We start from the raw sequence: 22,316 nt of genomic DNA, 5'->3' as shown, positions 1-22,316 counted from the left end.
GGCAATTTCTGCCATTTCTGTTGATCCAAAACACTTGTGCAAACAGAACAAGTACAATCCAAGAAGCATGAGCATCAATACTTCCCCATCCTTTCAGTAGCGGCCCCAACTCCAACACAATTTCAAAACACTATCCCTGTTAGAAACAAGAAGAGCTTTTACAGTACTCTGCTTGCCAGATAAAGAGATTTAATTATATTATTCCCTGGACTGTTTAAACTTTTCATAATGAATGGACTAAGGGAGGCAGAATTTACATCTTTCTTAAAAGCAGTTTTATAAACAGATCTCCTGATTTTAATGTAGCTTTATTTAAGCATCTGAACATCAACAAATCCAGAGCCCAGTTAACATTGTTCGTGATTTCAGCATGTTTAGTGTATATATTTCATATCTTACAGCTGATGAAGAAAGCCACAGCGAGCCTTATTGCCCCAACATCCAAGGGATCACCGAGATTTGCTAAGCCAGGCACTCGCTGGCAGCTTGCCAGGCCCCACGCTGGAGATGGCTGCAGCTTCCCCCGTTTTGTACAGATGGGAGGCCTCCACACTTCTCACGTCTCAGCTCGCAGCTCTGTGCCTTGGAGCCAACCTGTTGGTCTGATGCAGAGTATTACAACCAGGACCCGCGGGTCCTCGAGCCTCTTCTTCCTTCTGATGGAAAAGAGCAGACTTAGGGTGTATTGTAGGCACACCTTAACCATCCCACCTTAAGGATATGATTATCAGTAGCTATTACAAGTTATCTACCTCTGCCAGTGCAGAAGGTTCAGGGGTTTTTTTTGTCAAACAATACTGAACAGGTCAGACTTGTTTCAATAAAGACTGCTCTGTCCCAGGGATCTAGAGGAGCTCAGTCCACGGAGGATTCTCATACTGCTCCTTAACATTGAGGGAATGTAACAGGGAAGAAATAGGAGGACAGGTTTCTTTTCCAGCACCAAGTTCAATGATCTTTAGCCTCTTATTTAGGTCAAGAGGTGTAACAGGAACTGACAGCTGTTCAAGTGAGGAGGACAACAGAAAAGAACAATCAAGCAGCTCTGCAGACTGCATTCGTGAAAAACACTGGCAAAGCATTAACAACTTAATGGGGGAGGCAAGAGGTGCAGAGGAAGCCTGAGTGTTCCTCTTTACTAACACCAGCAACCCCAGGAGACACCCTGAAACACTGGCCAGTTGTATGTTCATACTTGATACATGACAAAATACAGGAATTTAAAAGTAGCTTAAAAACTTTAAAAGCCAGATCCTGAAGCAACTTAATGCTTCTGGGAGAGACAGTCAGATTGCTTTTTATCCAGATCTTTCTCCCAATTGCACTATCTCACATTCATTTCAGAACAGGCTAAAGCTCTGGAATTATATCAGTAAGTTCCTCCAGCACATCAGCTGCAGACGGACGCTGTGATCTACTCATCAGCACAAGTGACTTGAAGCCATTAAAATAGTGCAATCTGAAATGAGCAGATAGAGTTTGGGGGGGGTTTGGTTCCTTCTCCAGGGCAGAGGAGGAGGTATGGAGTGCAAAGGGGAAAAGACAATTGGTAAAAAAAAGATCCTGCATTCAAGCTGATGTTTGAGTTAAGTTTATGCCCCAAATCCTAATGCCAGCATCTAGATAAAATCAGCTGTCTGTATCCTGTCCCACCCCACTGTGGGACCTCACTGACTGCATCTCTGCATCAGAGGAGAACAGTACCAGGTGTCACAGAAACAGCTGGAGGTTCAAGAGGCTCCCTAGTCTCTTGATCTTTGCCTGCAGGACACTGGACACTCTTAGTCCCTGGCACGTATAAGCCCCATTTGGAGCAACGCAGCAATCCCCACATTTCATTTTCTCCTCCATTTAAAGGTCATTTCTTCTCACCAGCACCATCCACCTCACCCTGCCTCCGACCCAGAAGAACAGCAATACCTCTTACTCTCACTGCCCTCGCTCAGAGGCCGACTAATCTGTCTTGATCCTTATCCTGATCCCAAGCTTCCCCCATCCTGCAGCTGAGGCAAGAAGCCACCTCGTTCAGAGCCATGTTTGTTCAGGGACTCCTTGGCTAGTCTGGTAGTGATTGGAGTGGAGAAAGGGGAGGATCTGGGGAAAAGGGGAGTGGAATGGCCTTTTGCTTCCTTTTAGTTGGTCAGAGGCTTTTCCTTTTTTTTCAGGGGTTCAGGCTTGCTCTTTGTCTACCCTCCACAACCGCTCTTTGACTTCCAAGGGCAGTGTGTTGAACAGGTCCTCCTCTACCACAAGCCCAGTGCGTTTCAGGAGAGGACATTCTCCCAGCTCCACAGGCAGGCACTCCAGGCGGTTCCCTCGTAGCTCTATCTGTGATAGATTTGTCAGCTCTCCAACCCGGGATGGAAGTGACTGCAGCACATTGTTCCCTAGGTTCAAGGTTCTCAGCTTCCTGCACTGGAACAGCTCTGGTGGGAGACTCTCAATCTGAAAAAAAAAAAAAAAGAAATCAATCATCAGCAAAGTCATCACCAAACAGGACACCTGCTTGTAAGACACAAACAAGCCCACACAAACAATGCTTCAAGGTTTGCAGAGCACTTGTTTTTGATCATCCACTTCTCCCTTGAGTAAGCTCCTGCTTTCACCATAAGGACTGTTCCCAAAGTGAAGGTCATTAAACCATGATTGTATGGAATGCCCTTTCCGGCACTGTATTATTTACAAGAGATCACCAATGATGGTGGCTAAAGCAGAAGACATCACCAAGGACAGGATTAGAGGATCAGAAACCTGCTCACAAGTGGCCTATACTGTCACATGTTCCTATCAGTATTAGCTTCTTTCCATCCCAAACCCTTTATACCATCACTAGATCATAGCTCCTTTGCTTTAGGTAGCTAATGCACAACTGGTATTATACTGAACAACATAAAGACTGGGTTTAGTCCGGACCCCTACTTTTGCTGTAGTAAGAGCAGAGGCTCTGTAGGTATGGTCTCCGGGCCCTGAGAACTGGGACTATTCCTCCATCATCTCTGTAGGGCTTCAAAATGTTGCAGGGACTTTCTAGGCTCCCAAGCACAGGGTTTGACAGTGCCAAAATGCAACCAAAAAAAAAAAAAAAATTAAACCACCAGCTGTTAGCTTTCCCACCATCATCTTCATGTATACATGAATCACTAATTTAAGTCTTATTTCTATTAAAGCCTTTTAATAGCCCAGTCCTCCCAAAGAATTTCTAGGAAACAAATATGGCTAAGGTTTAACAAACACGAGGCTATGAACTAGACATAGCAATTCAGAATTCTCCCCTTAATTCAAAGTCTCATCTTGGAGGCTGTCTTTTGCTTTTAAATGTAACAGTGTCCTTTAAAACTTAAATTATGCATTATATCATTCATGGCTAAATTAGACTGTAATCATTTTTGAATGAGATGTAGTCCAAGGAAAAGCCAAGACAGGACCACACCAATTAGAAGACAGTTCAATTCAGTCATTGTTACTGGTACTGTCAAGTGTTTTGCAAAAAGCAACATGCAATCAAATGATCACAGACTCTTGAAAATAATAGTGTTATTTAAGGGACAAGTATTGGTTTAGAAAGGAAGCAACATGCTATAATACACCCTGTTTCCCAGAATGGCACACTGGTACCAGCCAATTCCAGAAGTCTCTATTTGCTAAGAGCTATGAACAGACATTTGAGATAATTCCTGGCCTTGGGAAATGCCAGCCTACTAGTCCTTGTGCTTTTTGCTGTCACTATTTACTGTAAGTAACCAGGCTGGCAGAGCCCCAGGGCAACTGTGGCCTTGCCCAAGCACCTGCAGAGGGTACAAGCAGCTCAGCTGTTTCACTGGGTCCTCACCACCCTTTGCTTCAGAACACACTGGAGGGAAGGCTGCTCCAGCCTTCCTGTTCCCAGTAGCATTTTTTCAGGGAGAAATGGGTGGTGCCACACTGCACTGCAGAAAATGGAGCTGCCTCTAACTCCTTTTCATCCAAAAGAGAGGCTCCACCCCAAGACTGCAGAGGATACACTGCAGATTAACCCTCAGGAAGCTGTGCTAGGAAGGTTGCCAGAAGACAAATGGTATGGAATTATCTGAGTTCTGAACAGTAGCTTAAGAACCTTTAAAACTCACTCAGCTTTGCTTAACGCTATCCTCAGAAACCACCCATATCAGCCCGCTTTCCCCAAGAAAATATTTTGGCTTTTAACTTAATAGGAAGCGATGTGTTTATACCATGAAGTTTACCAGAGCTTAAGCAGCCCATACAAACAGATGCACAGCCACCCAGTCCGTTCGTGCTGGGAAAACCCAGCTCGCAGCTGTTAAACTGGGGCAGCTTGAATGGCTGCTGCCTGTCTGCCGTTAAACTCTTCAGTGGAACAGCCTCGAACTTTCAGACAATAACTTCAAAATGCTGGCTGGAGTTTTACGATCCCTGTGTAACACTGAACTGCATTAGCAATTAAATACTTTATTTGAGAGCATTTCCCCTGTGAAAAGCCAAACCGTACCAGAGCTGCTGCTTCTCACGGGCAACTTGACAGCATTCAGTTATGAATACGTCTTGCCAATAGCAGTAAGGATCTTGAAACACAACAGTGAAAACTAGGACTGCGCCAGGACAATTCTACTGCATGTTCCCAGAAGAACCCAGAGCCACTAATTAGATCTGTCTGTAGTTATATTAGAGCCTTTTGCAACTTCAGGTGGTAATAAACTCCGAGAGAAAAAGAGCCTCTCGGGAATTTGCAGATAGAATGAATGAAAGCTTCAACAAGACATTCAGCTCAGCACATCGTCCGTGACTGCACAGACTGATCTTTGTGATACATGGGACACGGAGTCTCCTTAATCCCGAACACCAGAGCAACTATTCAGGAAAAACACCAGTACAGTTTGCTTTAAGAAAATAAATAAATGCCCTCCAATGCAAGCCAAGAAATAACTTGTGGTAGTCAGGCAGCGTAGCACACTCAGTCACCCCCTCTAACCTGCCCTGCACTTAGACTTAGTTAAGGTTTAGGCTTAACCTATCTGGGATTACACAAGCAAACCCACAGCCATCATACCGAGGCAGAGCAAGGTGCCATCGCTTTTCTTCCCCTCTGAAAGTCAAGGAATTGCCACAGTTCATCCTTTCACTGACTGAATGGATAAACCTGGTTTAGGTCGCTCTGCCCTGAGTAAGGACACTGCAGAAGATTGCTTTGCTCTCTCCAAAGTCACCTCTGTGGAACAAACCACTGCATTTTAAAAGCGAGAGCTTAAGAACCATTTTTCGTAAGTCTGTCCATATCCAATTTCTCAGAAAAAGTGCATGCTCATAAGACCAAACTATAGAGTATTCCCTGGAAATGCAAAGTACTATAAGCAAAGTTGTAAGCCACACACATGCATGTCCTAGATGCTGCCACCGTGGTGTATGTACATGGCTGGAGTACGTACTTCTAGATTAAGACTACAGTTTCTCAGATCTCCATTTCAAACCCAAAACTGGTATCAAGCTAGAGACTACAAGCTTCCAGCTGCAGAGAAACAACCAACAGGCAGGATTTCTAAACAGCCTCCAACTGCCACTTACAAGCAGTTTCACTGTTAGGAGCGGAAGTGCTACAGAACAAGGGCTGCTCTAAGAAAGGCCTGCCCCTGGAGTCACTTGCAATGTTTCACTTTAGATAAACCCCTCAGAGAGAAACAAAAGCTTGAGAATTTAAATAGAATTCTTTACAGTGAGGGTGGTGAGGCACTGGAACAGGTTGCCCAGGGAAGTTGTGGATGCCCCATCCCTGGAAGTGTTCAAGGCCAGGCTGGATGGGGCTTTAAGCAACCTGCTCTAGTGAGAGGTGTCCCTGCCCATGGCAGGGGGGTTGGAACTAGATGATCTTTAAGGTCCTTTCCAACTCTAGCCATTCTATGATTCTATGATTCTATGATTCTATGAATGCCATCACCAGGACTATTTCACACGCCATTGTAGTGTGTTTAATCACACAGGTAACAGAAGTGCCAGAGTTACTTCTAGTCATGCAAGAAAGCTCGGCTCCTTGCTCACTTACCCTGTTGGCTGTCACAGCCAGGTTCTGCAGGTTTTGAAGAAGCCCGATGTCTGGTGGTATGGAAGTCAGGTTGTTGTGGCTGAGATCCAAGTACCGAAGTTTTCGGCAATAGAAGAGCTGGGTGGGGATCTTTTCTATCTTGTTACGATTCAGGTAAAGGCGTTCTAAATTGGTTAGGTTACCTATTTGCATGGGGATGTAGGCAATGTGGTTGTACCACAGTTTAAGGCAAGTGAGACGATGTAAGTGCTGGAAGCTGATGATTTCCTCAATGGTCTTCAGATTATTGTCCTTCAGGTCTATCTCCTGCAGATTGTGGAGGCTAAAGATAGAGTGAGGAATGCGTTCCAAGTCACACCGGATCAGCTCAAGCTCTGTCAAGTTAACCATTTTCTTAAGGCTGTTGAGAACAATGAGTTTGGTGCCCTCATTGTTGATGGAAAGCTTCTGAAGATGCACACCAACATCTGTCACCACCTGTGGCAGCTTGGTGAGGTTACTCTTCAACCTTAACACCTTCAGCCTCTTCAGCTCCCTCAATCCATCTATCACAATGTATCGATTGTTTTCAGCACTCAAATTCCCTGTTAGGTGAAGCTCCTCTAGTGTCTTCAGGCTATAAATCCAAAGAGGAATCTCCTTGATGTCTGTGAACTTGATGTGGAGAGACTTCAAATTCTCCCTTAAGAAGGCAAGGGCTGGAGCCTCAATTTTGGCAGCCGTGTGGTAGAGCCACAGTTCCTTAAGGCTGGTGAGCTGAGCAATGCTTGGGGGAATAGTGACATCGGGGATAAGCTCCAGCTTCAAGACCTCCAACTCAATGAGGTCAAAGACTGTGTCAGGAATGCCACTCAACATGAAAAGATGCAGTTCCAGCTTCTCCTGCGAGTTCTTGGTGATCCTCTGGCGTAGCTTCTCCAAAGTCCACTCATTGTTGAGGTTCAGCTGCCGCAGTTTGTTCTCACTCACCTCAGACAGAAAGACAGCAAAGCGCTTCGAGTACAGGGGGTCATACTGATCGATCAGATGGAGCATAAAAGCGAAGTCATTTTTCACATCAGGAATGTCACTGTAACTGCTCTCCTCCCGGATGGACTCAAAGGAGTATTTCTTGAGTGATCGCCTCAGCATCCACCAGAGCGTGTACATGCAGATCAAGCCATAGAATATCACCAAACTGATGTAGAAAGACGCCAAGATTTTGAAAAGAGTGGCCAAAGGATGAGCACAGCGGTACATCCTGTAGCCAGTCAAGCTCTCAATGTCCACTTTACAGTCAACATCAAACGTTATGTTGTTGACATAGTAAACAGTATAGCAAATGATCAGAATGAACTTGATCACTTTGATGATGGTCTGCCTCATGTACAGGCGATAAACTATATCTCCCTCTTCCACATGCGTGCGGAACTTTTTCACTTTCTCAAAGAGTGCTTTGGCCTGTTCACCTTCCTTTTTGTCCAAAACACCAGTCTCAGACCGGTCCACAATCCCTTGCTCAATTCGAGACTTTGTTCTCTGAAGCATCGGAACAGTGGCTTCCACATCCTCACTGACCGTGGAGGATTTCTTGTCCATGGAGCCATTCATTTTCCCAAATGCTGGCTTGGTATCACTCTCTTCCACCACTGTCTCAGATAACGCCCTCGTTGTCCATGGAGAGTCAAAACACTTAAGCAAAATAGACACAAAATGCTCCAGCTTGGAGCTGGTCCTTGGGAATTTGAACCAGAAGTTGCTACAAGCCAGGAAGATGAGGGTATGTAGCAGCACCAGGTAGGGAAAATACTTGGCAAACCAGTGAAGACGGTTCTCGTAACATACCGCATCCACATAATTATACTGGTGCCGGTCCAAATCATATCGGATCCCTGTAGGCCCTGTATCAGTAGAGGGAACAAGACTAGAATTATAGTAGGTACGCTCTGGGGTTGCGGCTGTCCAGCCTCTGACTGAGTCATTGCAAGAGTCTTTGGTGACCCATTTACAGGGCAAACAAATCATTTTGTCCTGGGTGACCTGAAGCGTTCCTCCGAACACTGCAATCATCAGCATCACTATGGAAATGTAGTCCGTGAAGACGTCCCACCATGGCTTCAGGATGCGGTATGCTGGCTGAGTGTCAGCAAAGTAGCGCAATTCAGTGACTGGAATCATGATTCACCTGAAAGGAAACCAGAAGCAGGCATTACTAGCTTAAACTGTTTTGTTCTGCTTTGCAAGAGGGCATCAGGAAACTCATGTTTTAAGCACTGGCACAGCAAGACTGGAATTAGCCAAGGCCCATTTTCAAGTCGCTTTGAGACAAATGAACGAGGCTTCCTGTGAGTAATTTGGTACAGCTGAGACTGCGAAGTTAGTCTGTGGCCATCTTCCCTGACAGATGAATTGTTACATCAGAACTGGTACTTACCGCTAGCAGTCTGTAGGGTAAGACATTCACACCTAAAGAAAGCTCACAGGATAGACTTAAACTACCCCGGCCAGACCAGTATTTGGAAGTTTACTGTTTTATCTAGGGATTTTATTTCAGGGATGAAGGAGTTTGCCAGCACTGTTAGAAGTGAAAAATCCACGCACAGAGCATAGTCGTCATGAGTTTGCTACTGCTTTTACAGAGCTAGAAAATAATAATTCAGCATTTATGTAGTTTCCAAACTGCAGGGGCAAGGAAGAGGATTCACATACAATACAGTTATATTTCCAGAACCCTTTCAATGATGCAACTCAACATTGCATTAATAAAGCAAGTTGGGAAAGAGAACACAGTAGTCTGATATCATGATTTTTCCTTCATGTAAGTAGTTTTGGCTTCCCCTCTTTGCATTAATTCTCCAAGGAAAGATTAGTTCCTTGCTCTCTGATAGACTCAGTACTCAAATCATGTAACAGCTGCTCTTTGTCTTATTTACTTCAGAAGCAGAGGAAGGGGGAAACATATTTAAGAGAAGAATTCACTTCCCTGATCCACCACTTCCACCTAGAGTTCATCTCAGCTGGGATTTAAGTGTCACAAAGGAAATCAAAAGGTTCTGGGAAGCAGAGGCCTTATGGTAGTGCTTGTTCTGTCCTTCAGCCTTCCAGATGAAAGTTCAAGCACATTCTTCCAGAAGCCTGACTGATCCATGGATAACTGAGCTCACAAAGCTCCCCTCTCTGACAGGCAACACAAACAAAGAAATGAAGTCACTGTAATTTGTTCTAACGATGGCGAAAAAGCAGTAGTATCACATCATACTTGCTCAGGAAGTTCAGGAGTAGGACAAGCTCTAATCTTTCAGTCATTTTGAAACTCTCATGAATTCAATTGCAAAGGAGGAAGAGAAAAAAGTTCAATCATGTTTCCCCAAGCCGTAAGATGTCATTTGTACAGACAGTCCCAACAAGTCCTGGGGGACTGCAGGGTCAGAAGCAGATTTCTATGTACCACTGGCCGGGAGAAAGCTTTCAACAAGTGGAGTGTCCGCATCACCTGCTTGGATAGAATTCAAGTTTGCATAAAATGAATTTCCAGCACAGAACTGCAAAGGAAGCCCTTCCTAATATGAACTCAAAAAGCACCACATTCCCTAGAGACACTAAATACAGAACTCTATTCCCTGGTTTGCTGCTTACAACAATAAAGGGTAAAATGCCAGCTTTGACTTAGGGCTACTTGGGAAGGCTGCAAGCAACTAGAGGTGGTAGACTGAAAGATGGCAGCCATCCCTGAAGAAGTGTTTGCCCTTCTGCCCATCCAGTTCCAATACTACATTACTCCATCACAAAAGACAGTCTGGGGTAACTAAATGTAATATTTATTTATTTATTTGGAGTGGGGAATTTTGAGACAAAATGGCAATACCTGTATTAGAAGTTCAGTAGAACAAGGCAGAACAGCAGATCTATTAAATTATCAACCAGCAAACTCAGGCAATCCTGGCAAATGATGCAGAAACAAGGGATGAAAATAGCCATGAACAGCACTGTCAGAAGAAACTACTGTCCTGTTAGGCTGCAGAACACTACTGAAGTGGCTGGCACACCTCTGCAGAACGGACTGCCTTCAGCAGATTAGGGCAAAAGGATTACACATTCACAGGGAGTGTGAAGAACAGGCAAAACCAAACATTTTCTGAGCAGCTAGAATAAAAGGAGCGACAGGATGTTCAGAGCCCCCCTCCGAGTCCTGTTGCTAGCTTGCTGCAAGGCCCTAGGCAAGGCATTTCAGCCATGCCTCAGCTTCTTCCTCTGAATACATCCACCACAGGGAGAAGAGAGTCCATCTGCAAGATATGTTTGAGAAGTGCCGTCTGTGCATACTGCAGAAATACCGATGCCAGGATAAAACAGGGTACAAAAGTTTTCTTTACACCCCCTGCAGGCCATAACACCTCAAAGCCACTAGTTAAACAGTTCCTGGTGATGCGTCTCATCAGTTTGTCTCCACAGACAAGAAAATTCAGAGTCAAACCCCATTTTATACCTGTATTTTCTGCAAGAGAATCTATAGCTCTGACAGAGGCCTTTAATCAATACTGACAGAAGCCTTATACTATCCCAGGCCCCTTACCCATCCATTCCCTCCTTCCTCAGAAGCACCAAAACAGAATATATACCTGATTTCCCCTCCCCCCTCATGTTTTTGTTTGGTTAGCTATTTTTGTTAAGACCCGTATCACCCCAGGCTAGGAAAACAAGACAATTCATAGAGAAACCAGGAAGTTCAGCTACTGAAAAGTCTGAAAGCCAGGGCAGGACTGCTGACACATACCCTACCACACAGAAAAACAAACAAGACAAGAACACAAATGCCCTCCTTGTCACCCTCTGCCGTAATCAGACTGAGGGAGCAGAGTCCTGCACTGCTACAGTTCAAATAAGAGAAAGCCTGGAAAGCTTTGCAAACAGGGAACATCAAAAGCTACTGCAGTTACCTGCTGGAACAGCTGACTTTGACATGACTTAGCTTCTGAAATCCAACTAAGCTTGCAGGTGAGCACAGCTTCAGTTCTACCAGACTCATAACCCAGCAGGGGCTTTGAGAGCCAGAGATCTCACTGCACACCCGCGCTAAGGCTCCACGAGAGCCTAATGGCAGTCTCCCAACAAGTACACCTCTTTCTTAAACACTCTGGCCAGATGTGATGGAAAGCTTCTGTAGTGACTCCTTCTAAACTACATCTAAGAGGTAACACAAATGCTGCCATACCATTCCTTGCTCTCTGTAAACGTATAAGATCCTATTCCTCTTCTCTTTTCAGGAACATCCAGTGAAAACACTAATATTGTTCATAAAAGAACAGCTCCATATTTAAACAACTCCTTACTCCTCCTACCCTACACTGAGAAAAAAAAAAATAAATGTATATATTTATACCACTCTTAGTAGAGAAACTTTTGCAGGAATTGTCAGGCCCTTCACAGTTACCCCTAGTAGGCTTACGAAACAGGGAAGATCTCTTCTCAGGAACTGAGTCTCATGGCTAAGGCATTTTCAGACGAGCTGTAGTGCTGGGTTGCCAGTTTTGCCCTATCCAGGAAATGCCTAATTTCTTCTCACAAGAAATTAACCTTGTGGTCACTTTGACTTGTACCTCAAGATAGTTAGGAAGGAAACCAACAAGAAATTGGCACAGCAGGCTCCCTAATTCTGTTTACCAGTTATGTGGGGTAGGAAATCTCCCTTTACATTGTGCACCTACGAGACAGATAAAAAAAAAACCAAACATCTGAGTGTCCCATGATAGTCTATTACAGCTCACAGTCAGCAATTAAACCCTGGTAGGGTGGAGCAGGAAGTCTCCTACCTTCCAGTAACAATGACAGGGTCACTGGAGGAAGAAAAGGACATTCATAGGAAGTCCCCGCTCCTCCTGGCAGTGGTGGAGACCCTGTTCAAGTCCCAGAAGAAGAACAATAAAACTAGGGGCCACCTTTATCGAAGCTGGAATTTGCCACGTCTTATCTAATCTTACTCCCAGCATCTGCAGTAAAAGGGAAAGTTGTCCACCAAAAACTTGAGAAAGTAGGTGGGAAAGTTGTATCCCTCCTCACCCAGATTTCCCATGCATGCAAACCATTTCTAGTTCCTGAAAGACAGCTCTGCATCAAGATGCAAATGCCATCTTTATTTTATGTACTCTGTTTTGTAATCATTTTAGAATGCAATTCTTGCTGCAACACTCTCCCTTCTGGATTAGAGCACGCAGTTTCACTGCTGGGGTTGATGACAACAGCAGACTAACTCCAAGAAGTCAGATTTTCAAGGGCCAACTCTGTCACTTGACGCTCCCCTGCACATTAGGATTCTTCCCGTAGGGACTGCAACTCCAACCGCTATTTAGAAACCAAGCAGGTAGCTGGATCACAGACTCTCCCAACAAGTACACAGGCAGAACAAAATTATTTAGATGGAAGATAATTATTCTGGCATAAGATTAGGAACAATCCTTGCATGAAGGCAGCTGGCCAAAAATAAAGTTACCTCCTTGTGACCAAGACCAGCCCAAGCTCCCCAGGCCCAGAAGACAGACTGCAGAGATTTCAAGCTTCTGCTCTTTTCAGAAGTCGAACTCCAGTGTGCTTTGTCAGCAGGAAAAGTGTTTACTGTGAAGAAGCCGCATTTGCTAGGTCACTTCTGTCAGGTAGCCTCACTGAAGGCTGAGCACAGAACACATGAACTGAGTGAAGGAGTTTATAGACAGGAACAGTCATAACTGGGAAGGCAGATCTGTGTCAGAGCAGACTTGGCAAAGAAGGATCCGAGCTCCTTCATATATATCTCAAGTTGCAGAACTTTCCACTTGGAGCTCAGAAACAGATGATTTGCTTACAGTATAGTTAACTCTGCCACGCGGAAGGCATCGATACTGAGATTTTGAAAGAGTGCTTTATTCAAATTTAAGGGAGAGTTGATTTCACTAAACTTGCACAAGCTATTAGGAACATCTCTGCCTAAACTCCTGTCAACTTATCAGAAGCATAAGGAAGTAAGTTTTCCAAGGGTATAATTAAATAGGCAGGCTTTAGGTATTGCACACTGGGGAAAAATAAATCATACAAGTGTGTCTCAGGTGTTTCAGCTTTTGCATTCCACAATGCTTTCCTAGCTACCACACAGCCCCTGAGCAGTCCCTCACACACACACCCCCCCGAGAAATGACTTTAACTTTGAGGGTTTCAGCTACACCAAAGGAGCACTACAAGTTATATCCAATATAGAACAACCCCAGGAAATTTATAGCAGCAACATCTGAGATTGTACAGGAAAAGGCATGTATTGTAAAGCCTGATTGTCATATAGCAGGATCAATCCAGCCTAAATAAACATGCTCCCAAAATCTTTGCGCATTCCACATTTAGATACTACATACCCCTTCAGTGCTTGCAGATTCACCTGGACCCAAGTTTGCATCCCACCACAGACTCCTTTTGCCAGATGACCATCCCTGCCTCAGCCTGCTGGGCACCTATCTGCTGCATGCAGCTCAGCCTCGCCATAAATGCTGAACAGGCCGATACAACAAAAGAAAGAGCAGTTTCAGACTTACATAACGAGCTGCCAAACCTACCCAGCCTTCATCCAACCATAAGCATCACCAAGTACTAATCCTATGTTTTACTAGACACACCTGGAGGAGAAAGATAATCACTCACCTTAGAAGAACAGGGACATTCTGAGCACACCACGCCTAAATAGTAAAACCAGGCAGAAACAAGATTAAACGTATCTGGCTGAGTGAAACACCATAAAGCAGCATGTACCTTACTAGATAAAGGCTGTCAGAGCTGACAGCATGAATGCTTTCCACAAACCCCAGGACCGCTGTGATATTTAACAAGTTCAAGGTATTAACAGAGCAATCTCTGCAGAGGCAAGCATCCTCCGAATTGGACAATTCCTCTATCCAAAATCATCCAACCTAAACAAGTGAAGATTCACTTACTGTTGACAGACACCTGGCTGAGCAGCACTTCAAATTCCTGCCTGCGACTGCTGGCCAGCAGATCCAGCTAGAGACAAAGTGAACAGAAACAACATCGCTGTTCTGTTTCACTGGGTAGTTTGTCAGCTTGACTCATCAGTTGCCGAATACTTTATCCAGCCTCCTCTTTCCTCTTTCTTTCTGTTGGCCATTCTGTTACTAACGGAGCTACTGGCAAAATAGGACTACACACAAGATCTCATGACAGCCACAAAAATTTAATTTTTCAGCCCTTACTTCCAGGACCTCCCTGAAATCAGGGATGTCCTCCTCACCTTTAACAGCACACAGCTTCCAAGTGAGAGAGCCTCATAATACAGTGTTAGATAAGCAGACATGGATGCATTGTACGATGGATCTTGCAACTCTTTAGTTTCCACTGTACATATTCTTAATTCTCAGTGGATTTCCTTGTAGAAGGTGGACTATAAAGCAGAATTCAAGCACCACTGACAGAATTTCTTACCTCTCAGAAGCCCGGAGAAAGAAGGAATTGTTCATGTGCCAACAGCATCAGAGGTAGACAGGGGAAAGAAAAACCTTGATGCTGTTAAGACTATAGACCTGAATATTGACGAGCTACAACATGTTACATTAAGTTTTCAACAGAGCAGAGCTTCCCTCCCCAGCATGCTGCCACCTGAAATCCTAAAGAAGGGCATGACACAGAGCTCTTTGTTCAAAAACCAGGAAACGTAAGAGCTTTACTGGTCAGAAATGGGACTGGGAATTTACGTGTCTCCTCCCCCACATTTATTAGGCCCAAAATTAAAAGAAAAAAAAAAAAAGGAGGCTGAAACAGAGCCGATTTCAGGCATCCCTCAGAAAACCTTCCAAGCCCAAGGACAGCCACGTGATCAACTGAAAAAGTCCAAGACATGAGATGGAGCAACTCAAGTGATTTTCATCCTTTGCTGTTTAGAAATAAACAGCAGTGAAGACAGATGCCAAAACCCTGACCAACAAACTGCTATTCCTACATCAGGCCCTTTCTGCATTAAAAAAATAAATCTCTCCTGTAGGACAAAACTTCTGAGATGGAGAAGTGAATATGTGAAGTTTAAGGGTCATTTCATTCAGACTAGCCGATAGAGTAGTGGAAACCGCAGCTGCCAGAACTTAACACTCTTCACTTAGTGGAAGAGCCAGTGAACTCGACGCTGAGAGCAAGGTAAGTTGGTTTTCACACAACCATCCAGCAGCTGCACACAACGTTCAGCCGCACCCAAGCCACAAGACACAGCAGGATGAAGTGAACCAACTGGGTCACAACACCTTTACTGTAAAAAGAATGATCCACCTACACTATGGATAGCGCTTTACCATCTTTTCAGCTGCCCCTTAGTTGACTCTTCCTGTCAGATGCAGGACTGACATTCTTCTCTTAACAGTACAGTGCAATAGCTCCTGTTTACCATCACACAAGCAAGCCTGTCCTAACAAGTACAGGGAAGAACATCTGCACTATCAGAACAATCCATACTGGAGACCTGGCTTGGCCTGCCACATTTTATGACTTCTGATTGTATTTTGTCCCAGCTGCACAGAACTGAACACAGTCTGAAGTTATCAGCATCACTGACGCTTGGAGCAGGGACCGTGTGTTGGTGTCACAGAGCTATGTACATTTAAGTGCTATCAGATGACTTGCAACACCGATGCAAAGCAGAGAAAAACAGCTGTGTCAGCTTATAAATTATGACTGTACATGGTCACAGGCTTCCTATCCAAAATTAATTCTCTCTTTGCCATAAAAAAGATGCTCCAAGGACAGGACATTGGAGCTTGTCTTGGAAAAGCCCAACTACCTTATTCCAACAGAACACTATGAAACACTCCCTTGTACTGACTAATGCAAGTGATTGAATTAATTCTGTTAGTAACTCCTTAAGACAAACAGACAGCAACAGTATTAACTTGTAACAACCAGTACAGCTTCAAGCACCCCATCAGCTGCAGGAGAAATGCCAGAGAGCCTTAATTCCAGCATTGAGAAGAGTCTGACAAGAGAAGGTAACCAACTGTTTCCAGCCAAATACAGAAATGGTGGACAGAGCAGAGCTTTGACATATCTAGCAACAGATTAAGAAATCAAGAGACTAGATTCAGAAGTAAGTAAAAACTTTTAAGCAAGGATAATATTAATTGTTGACAGACTGTCACAACACGCACAAATCCATGGGTGTTGCCACAGCTGTTTTCAAGCTCAAGGAGATGAGCCAGTTAAGATGAAAGAAGACACAGATAAGAGCAAAGCAAGATAAACAGACACCAGCTATCAGCACAATAATATTCAGCCTCAGTCTGAGGAAAGAAGAGGAATAAGCACATATTCACCTCTTCACTTATTCACCATATCCTACAAGCCTTGCCTTCGGGACCATGAACTCCAAAACAGCGACTGTGACTTACAGTTCAGCACATTTTCTGACTGCATTAGTCGATTAACAAGGGACAGACCATCTAACCTTTGATCACCAAGATCTGATAAAACCAGGACTCTGAAGAAGAGCCCATTAACTCACCCAGTACGCACAGCTTTACAAAGGTAGGCTGTAGCTAGAGAAGCAGCTTGCAAATTTGTCACAAAAGAGGAGCTTTGTGAATTGCCAAGGTAATTCTATAGCAAATGTTAACAATGGTTAGTACACAAGGAGAAGGAAGCACTGTAATTTCAGCAGGGGGGTCATGACTGAATAGCTTTTAGTTTCAAATGCAGTTTCATAGCAGCAGGAGGGGCGTGTATAATCCAGCTATATGAACTGGATTTCAAGTTGCAATATAAAACACATGCACCACATCCACAGTTTAACAAAAAAGCTGCTTGGAAGCATTCAAGACATGCTCTTCAAAGCATGTAGACTGTTAAACGCCTGTTCAGTATTAGTGTCCATATCCTGAACTAAGGCTATTTTTGAAAAAAAAAAAAAAAATGCACAAAGGAGGCTCTCCACACTGCAGCTGCATATGTTAATTTTTAATCATTACCAAAACAATAGCTATGCATTCCTCCCCCCGTTAAGGAGCCCCCCACAAAACTCCTGAACCCTTCTCCTCTGTGCTCCACTAGCACTCACCTGACATTGCACCTCTATTTTCCTAGGCACCAGTTAGACTCAATTTAAGACCAGAAGCAAGCTTCACTTCCTTTTTAAGTACTCTGCTAAACCAAATCCTTCTTTAGAATGTGAAAGAATTGCATGAAGACCTCTAAATAAGCCTGCTTCAAATCACACAGCACAGGAACTTATACATTTGACCTCCAGCACTTATTAAAAAAAGAAAAAAAAAAGTATGAGAGTGCCCCAAACCACAGACCATCTTTCTGAATGCCTGCAGCATTTAACAGAATGTAATCAACTCTAAGCATTCAGTAAGTCATCACTGGAAGGCTTCAGGCACTCCATATTTCAAACATGGAAACGTTAGCTTTTAACACATGGCTTCTGGCATATTTTAAGGAAATATTTATGCACATTGTCTTTGACCTACACGAATAAAGTCAGGGTTTCCACATACCGTGAGAGGATCTGTAAGGAAAACAAATCAGTGAACTGCTGGAACACTAAGCAGAACATCAGACAAGTCTTAGGAATACTTGTATTCTGGAAGCAAGACATTGCACATCTCGCTGCTCAGAACACAGCCAATCTGTCCAGATTTCTCATCTTGAAGATAAGCACAGAATTCTGCAATATCTTTCATCGCTATCCTAGCGAAGAACCAAGGAAGCAGGGAGTTTCTTGTAACTAGTTTCTGTCATTGCCTAATTGACGCCCACGTGGGTGACTAGCCAGGGCACTGCAAACAATTGCCTAGGAGATGGTCATACAGCAATACAAACATCACTCTGCAGGAAGAGGAAGAGCACCTACCAAACTGAACAGTTCTTGCTACTTCTCAGCTGCATTCCTTTCAGGCAGCAGTCACCAAACCTTTTACTGCATAACCTTCAAATATTTCCTGTTTAGCGCAATGAGAAGTCGGGGTTTATGCGGCCAGGAGTTAGACGTATTGGTGAATAAATATTACAGTTATATTTTAATTTGGACAACACTCAGTTCCTTTACTCTTTTCATCTTCAAGCTGACTAAGGGCTCACAGAATTTAATTAGCATACCACCACTCTCCCCATATCACCCTTTGATCAACCACCTTTCCCCCTTGCGTCTTATCAGTCATCTCACCACTGCCCTGTGCTTTGCACCTACATTTAAATAGTATCCTGGTCATTTTTTTTGGCTTTCCTTCACCACCTCAAAGCTGGCCTGTAGCCCTTACCCTGCAGCTGGGTTCTGCTATCTGCACTTCAGTTCTCTGTGCTGGAAGTAGATGATGTTCTTGTGTGCTGGATCCTGAGCGGGTGCTGAAGCGTTGCATTCCCCACACGCCATGGGAACAGCTTCCCTGAAACAAAACAGAGATTATCAGCAAAGAGGGGAGCGAGTTCACTGAGGGACCACGTTATATAAAAGCTTGGTAAAGGACAGCTAAGAAACAAGGAACAACTCAGAGGGTTACCAGGAATCAGAAAGAGATACTGATGCCTAGAAAGATGGTAAGAGCTCTAAGAACTGAGCAAAACTCTTCAGATGAAGGAATCCCCCACAGCTGAGACTCAATAAAAAGCAGGTATTGCAAACCCAGCCAACGGAAACACCGAACACTAATACTGTAACTAAGCCTAAACTGGTAGAGACAGATTAACCTCCTGGAGGAAAGAGCAAGTTTTTTTAGATGGGAAAAAAAAAATATCAATAGCTTTACTACCTACTTTCTAGTCTGAAAAGTTTGGATTTTTTTTTTAAATTTCATCAAGAATATCTGAAAGTGTAGACCATCTTTCTAACAACTCTGGATACAAGCAACTGTCCCCTCTCCTCTCAACACATATCTACCAACATGAACCTTTTTAAAGTGGCAGCAGTTTAGCACCATCAACAGAGAATTCACAACAGCTGATTTTTTTTTTTTCCTTGCTTCCTGCATGTCAGCATGGGGCATGGGAAAATGGAGAAGGGAGCAGACCCCAGGCTTTGAGAGAGATCTCAAGCGTCCAGCCTCCTGGCTACGTAGGAGAGGACTGCAGAACTTCAGAAAGCATTTTGTTAACGACAGGGGAAAAAATGAAAAGGAACAGACATCACTGGGAGGGGAGGAGGGAGGGAGAAATAACCCATTCTGGTGAAGGTGTTCAAGAATATGTTCCTCCTGATCCCGAAGTTACCAGTAAGGCTGACAGATTTTGAAGCAACTCCTTCAGAATCAAAGCTATTCTGTTGTACGGGTGACAGGCTGCCGCAAAGGAAAGGTTTAAAGGAGAGCACTCTCTGACCTTCCCCTTCCACCCCCTCTCAGGCAACGGCCTCAGCACCGGCCCGAAGCCCGGGCACCCGACTCCGCATCAGCCCCGTCCTCCCACAGGCCTGTCACACCACCTCAGGCTTCCAGAAAAGAATAGACATTCTCTACGATAGAAATAAATGAAAAAACCAACCTGCTTCCGCCCGCGGCACCGCTGCCAGGTCACAAATACAGGACTTCTCCCCCTCGCCGGGGAAACGCGCTCCCCCGGGGGGGACACCCCCTACACACACACGGGACGGCCCTGCCTCGCCCCTCAGGCGTTGTGGGGATCCACCTGCCCCCAGCCCCGGCTCCCCGCCAGCCGCAGGACAAGGCAGGGACAGCGGGGACACGGAGGAAACGAATTACTGCCGAATTAGTCAGCAAATCCTCCCGGGCGGCGCCAGCCCGGTCCGCTGCCCTCCCCTCAGGGCTGTAACCCCCCCCGGCTACCGCCAGCCCCAGACCCCCCCGCCCCAGCCCTACCTACCGCGGGGTCCGGTCCCGCTTCCCTCACCGCCGCCACACCCGGAGGACGCGTCCCCCGCAGCCCCCTCCCGCCCACCCGTCCGGCACCGCGGGCCGCTGAGGGGAGCGCGGCGTAAGCCGTCCCGCAGCCCACCGCCGCCGGCACCCACCTGGCTGCCTCGGCCCCCGCCCTCCCTCACACCGGCTCCGGCTCCTTTTGTTCGCCCCTCACCGCACCGCGGCGGCCCCACCCCGGAACTGACCTCACCCGCCCGGCATGGCGGCCATCAGCCCGTCCCGTCCCGAGCTGCCGCCGCCGCTACCCCGGAGCGAATGAGGGCGCCGCCATCTTGGGAGCGGGCGTGACGTGAAGGGCGCGCCGCCATCTTTGTGCAGGGCGCGGTCGTGCGGGGTGGATGGGCGGCATTTATGATGGCGGGGGGACGGGGGGAGGCAGGGAAGGGAAGTGAGGGCGGGGGCGCCATCTTGGTGTAGGGCAGGGCGCGAAATGGGGAGAGTCTTAAAGGGGCTGCCACAATTCCAGCCTCAGGGCTGGGCAGGAGAGGAGGAAGGTGGGGAGCTGACTGCCTTCACCTCCTGTGGCAGGACAGAAGGACCTTGGAGTCCAGAATTGATTCTTTTTGTCAAAGAAAAATAGTTTACCTCTTTATTAAGGTTTATGACCCAACCATGATGAAGCCTTCTGTCATTCTTTCATTTCATGTAGTTCTATGTACAGCTGGGTCTCACAGCCTGTGGCGCTGAGGGGCGCCAGCCTCTCCCTCAGGACGAACGGGGAGCAAAGCCATGTCTGCCAAGGACAGCTTTAGGCCCCGACTCAGGCTGGTGTCACTGCTGTGAAAACACAGAAGGGTAAAAAAATGATAGCTGCCATGACCTGACATCATGTTGTTTCAGTTTTAGCCCCTCAGCGTGGTTCAAGCTGTGCAGAGCCCTGAGAGGAGCGTCCGCTTGGCTGTTGGGACCTGGTGTGTGTCACCCCCAGGCCCACAGGCAAAAAGGAGGCTACGTCTTCCCTTGTCAGGGCCCTACCTCCTCTCAGGTGACATTAAACCCTTTCCTTTGCTCCTAAATGGTTAAAATCAGCTTGATCTTGATCTGCCTCACTGGTGGCTGTGCCCTGTGCAGGAGGAGGGATGGTGCACAGCCCAGGCCCTACGACCATGAGTCCTCCTCTCACACACCCAGACAGAGCAAATGTGTGAGGCATGGCCGGTTCCTGTTCTTCAAACCACCGAGCAATAACCGAGGCCATAGACATCATCCGTAGGGTGATGTCCCCTGTAGGGACCGGGGACAGATGGTCTAGATCGGTGGAGAAGATACGGTGAACATCTTGCTGGATGCAATAGTGCAAACAACCAGTATCAACATTTAAGGCTGGTTAACAACAAGAGAATGAAAAACCATTTAAATTGCAGCTTTTACCACTTTTTCCTTAAGAACTGATAAGATAGGGATAAGAGTGTCTTCACAAACAGGTGATAAAATATGGATAAGAGTGTCTCCACAAGCAGGGAAGTTAACTGAAATTGCAGGGGTGAGATGAGATAACTGAAAAAAATAGGAGAGTTAATTGAAACTGCAGGAGTGAGATAACCGAAAAATCAGGGAATTAACTGAAAATGCAAAAGTTAGACAACTGAAAAACCGCAAAAGTGAAACTTTTGTGTAATAGGTGGATCGAGAAATCTGTACCTTCCAAGTACCTCAGCCAACGGGGAAAGGAAGAACGTTACATGCGGCCAGGGAATTAGGATAAAATGGAGGATGCATCCTCCGGAAAATTGAGAGACTCCACAGGAATATGTTCCAGTGGGCTCTCCCTTTATTCCAATAAAGTCTTTCCAGGACTCCTCTGTCTCCTTTGTGAACATCAACCTCTGGCAATGGGATTTTCTGCAGAGAACCAACCTATGTGACGGAATATTTTAGAAACCCCGTTCCATTTCTATAACAACAGCTCCCTGAACTAAGGCCACTGAAAAATACAGCGTTTGTTTCTTTGCATCAGGAATAGTAACACTGATGTGTTAGAAGGATGTATCCAACAGTAATTTTGCAGTACCGGAAAAAAGTCTGATTCAGTAATGGCTATTTTCATTTGGCTGACTCATTGGAGGACACTGGGCAGCATCATTTTTTAAAAAATTCATAAAGGATGGTTCAAAGGCATTCATTATAATTTCATTAGTGTACAAGAGGCAGTTCTGAGTGGTTAAGTGCAGCCAATTTTAACTTGTATAGACCAATGATCACTGCTATAGTAGAATAAGCATATCTGCGGCTTTCTAGGAACATTATAGGTCTTAGCATCCTCCTGTAGCCATAGGCACAGGACCTGTACCAGGGGAGCTATGATCCCACCTGCCAGGGGACAGACTCACCAGCCCACTGCAATAGCTAGATTTTTAAAAAAAAACCCATCTTTAAGAAAACTTGTTTGTGTCTAGATGCACTTGTTAAATTAAAATTACCTGAAG

The 22,316-nt window shown here is 45.4% G+C and overlaps 1 protein-coding gene across 2 annotated transcripts; it reads right to left on the bottom strand.

The window, feature by feature from the left end:
- Positions 1–299: 299 nt before the first annotated feature.
- Positions 300–20,047, bottom strand: LRRC8A (leucine rich repeat containing 8 VRAC subunit A). 2 transcript variants are annotated; one of them, XM_074161129.1, is made up of 4 exons: positions 19,983–20,047; positions 18,280–18,405; positions 6,032–8,195; positions 300–2,445 (listed from the first exon to the last, which is right to left on the bottom strand). In XM_074161129.1, exons 3-4 carry the CDS (start codon positions 8,186–8,188, stop codon positions 2,170–2,172), a joined length of 2,433 nt encoding a protein of 810 aa, XP_074017230.1. In that variant the 5' UTR covers positions 8,189–8,195; positions 18,280–18,405; positions 19,983–20,047; the 3' UTR covers positions 300–2,169. The 2 variants fall into 2 exon arrangements, with proteins under 2 accessions (XP_074017230.1, XP_074017231.1); XM_074161130.1 differs by lacking the exons at positions 18,280–18,405; positions 19,983–20,047 and having other exon boundaries at positions 306–2,445; positions 6,032–7,954; positions 7,985–8,188.
- Between the last annotated feature and the right edge of the window lie 2,269 nt (positions 20,048–22,316).

This window comes from Numenius arquata, chromosome 19 (assembly GCF_964106895.1).
Source record: "Numenius arquata chromosome 19, bNumArq3.hap1.1, whole genome shotgun sequence".
Taxonomy (NCBI): Eukaryota; Metazoa; Chordata; class Aves; order Charadriiformes; family Scolopacidae; genus Numenius; species Numenius arquata.
This window is presented reverse-complemented; position numbering and strand designations above follow the sequence as displayed.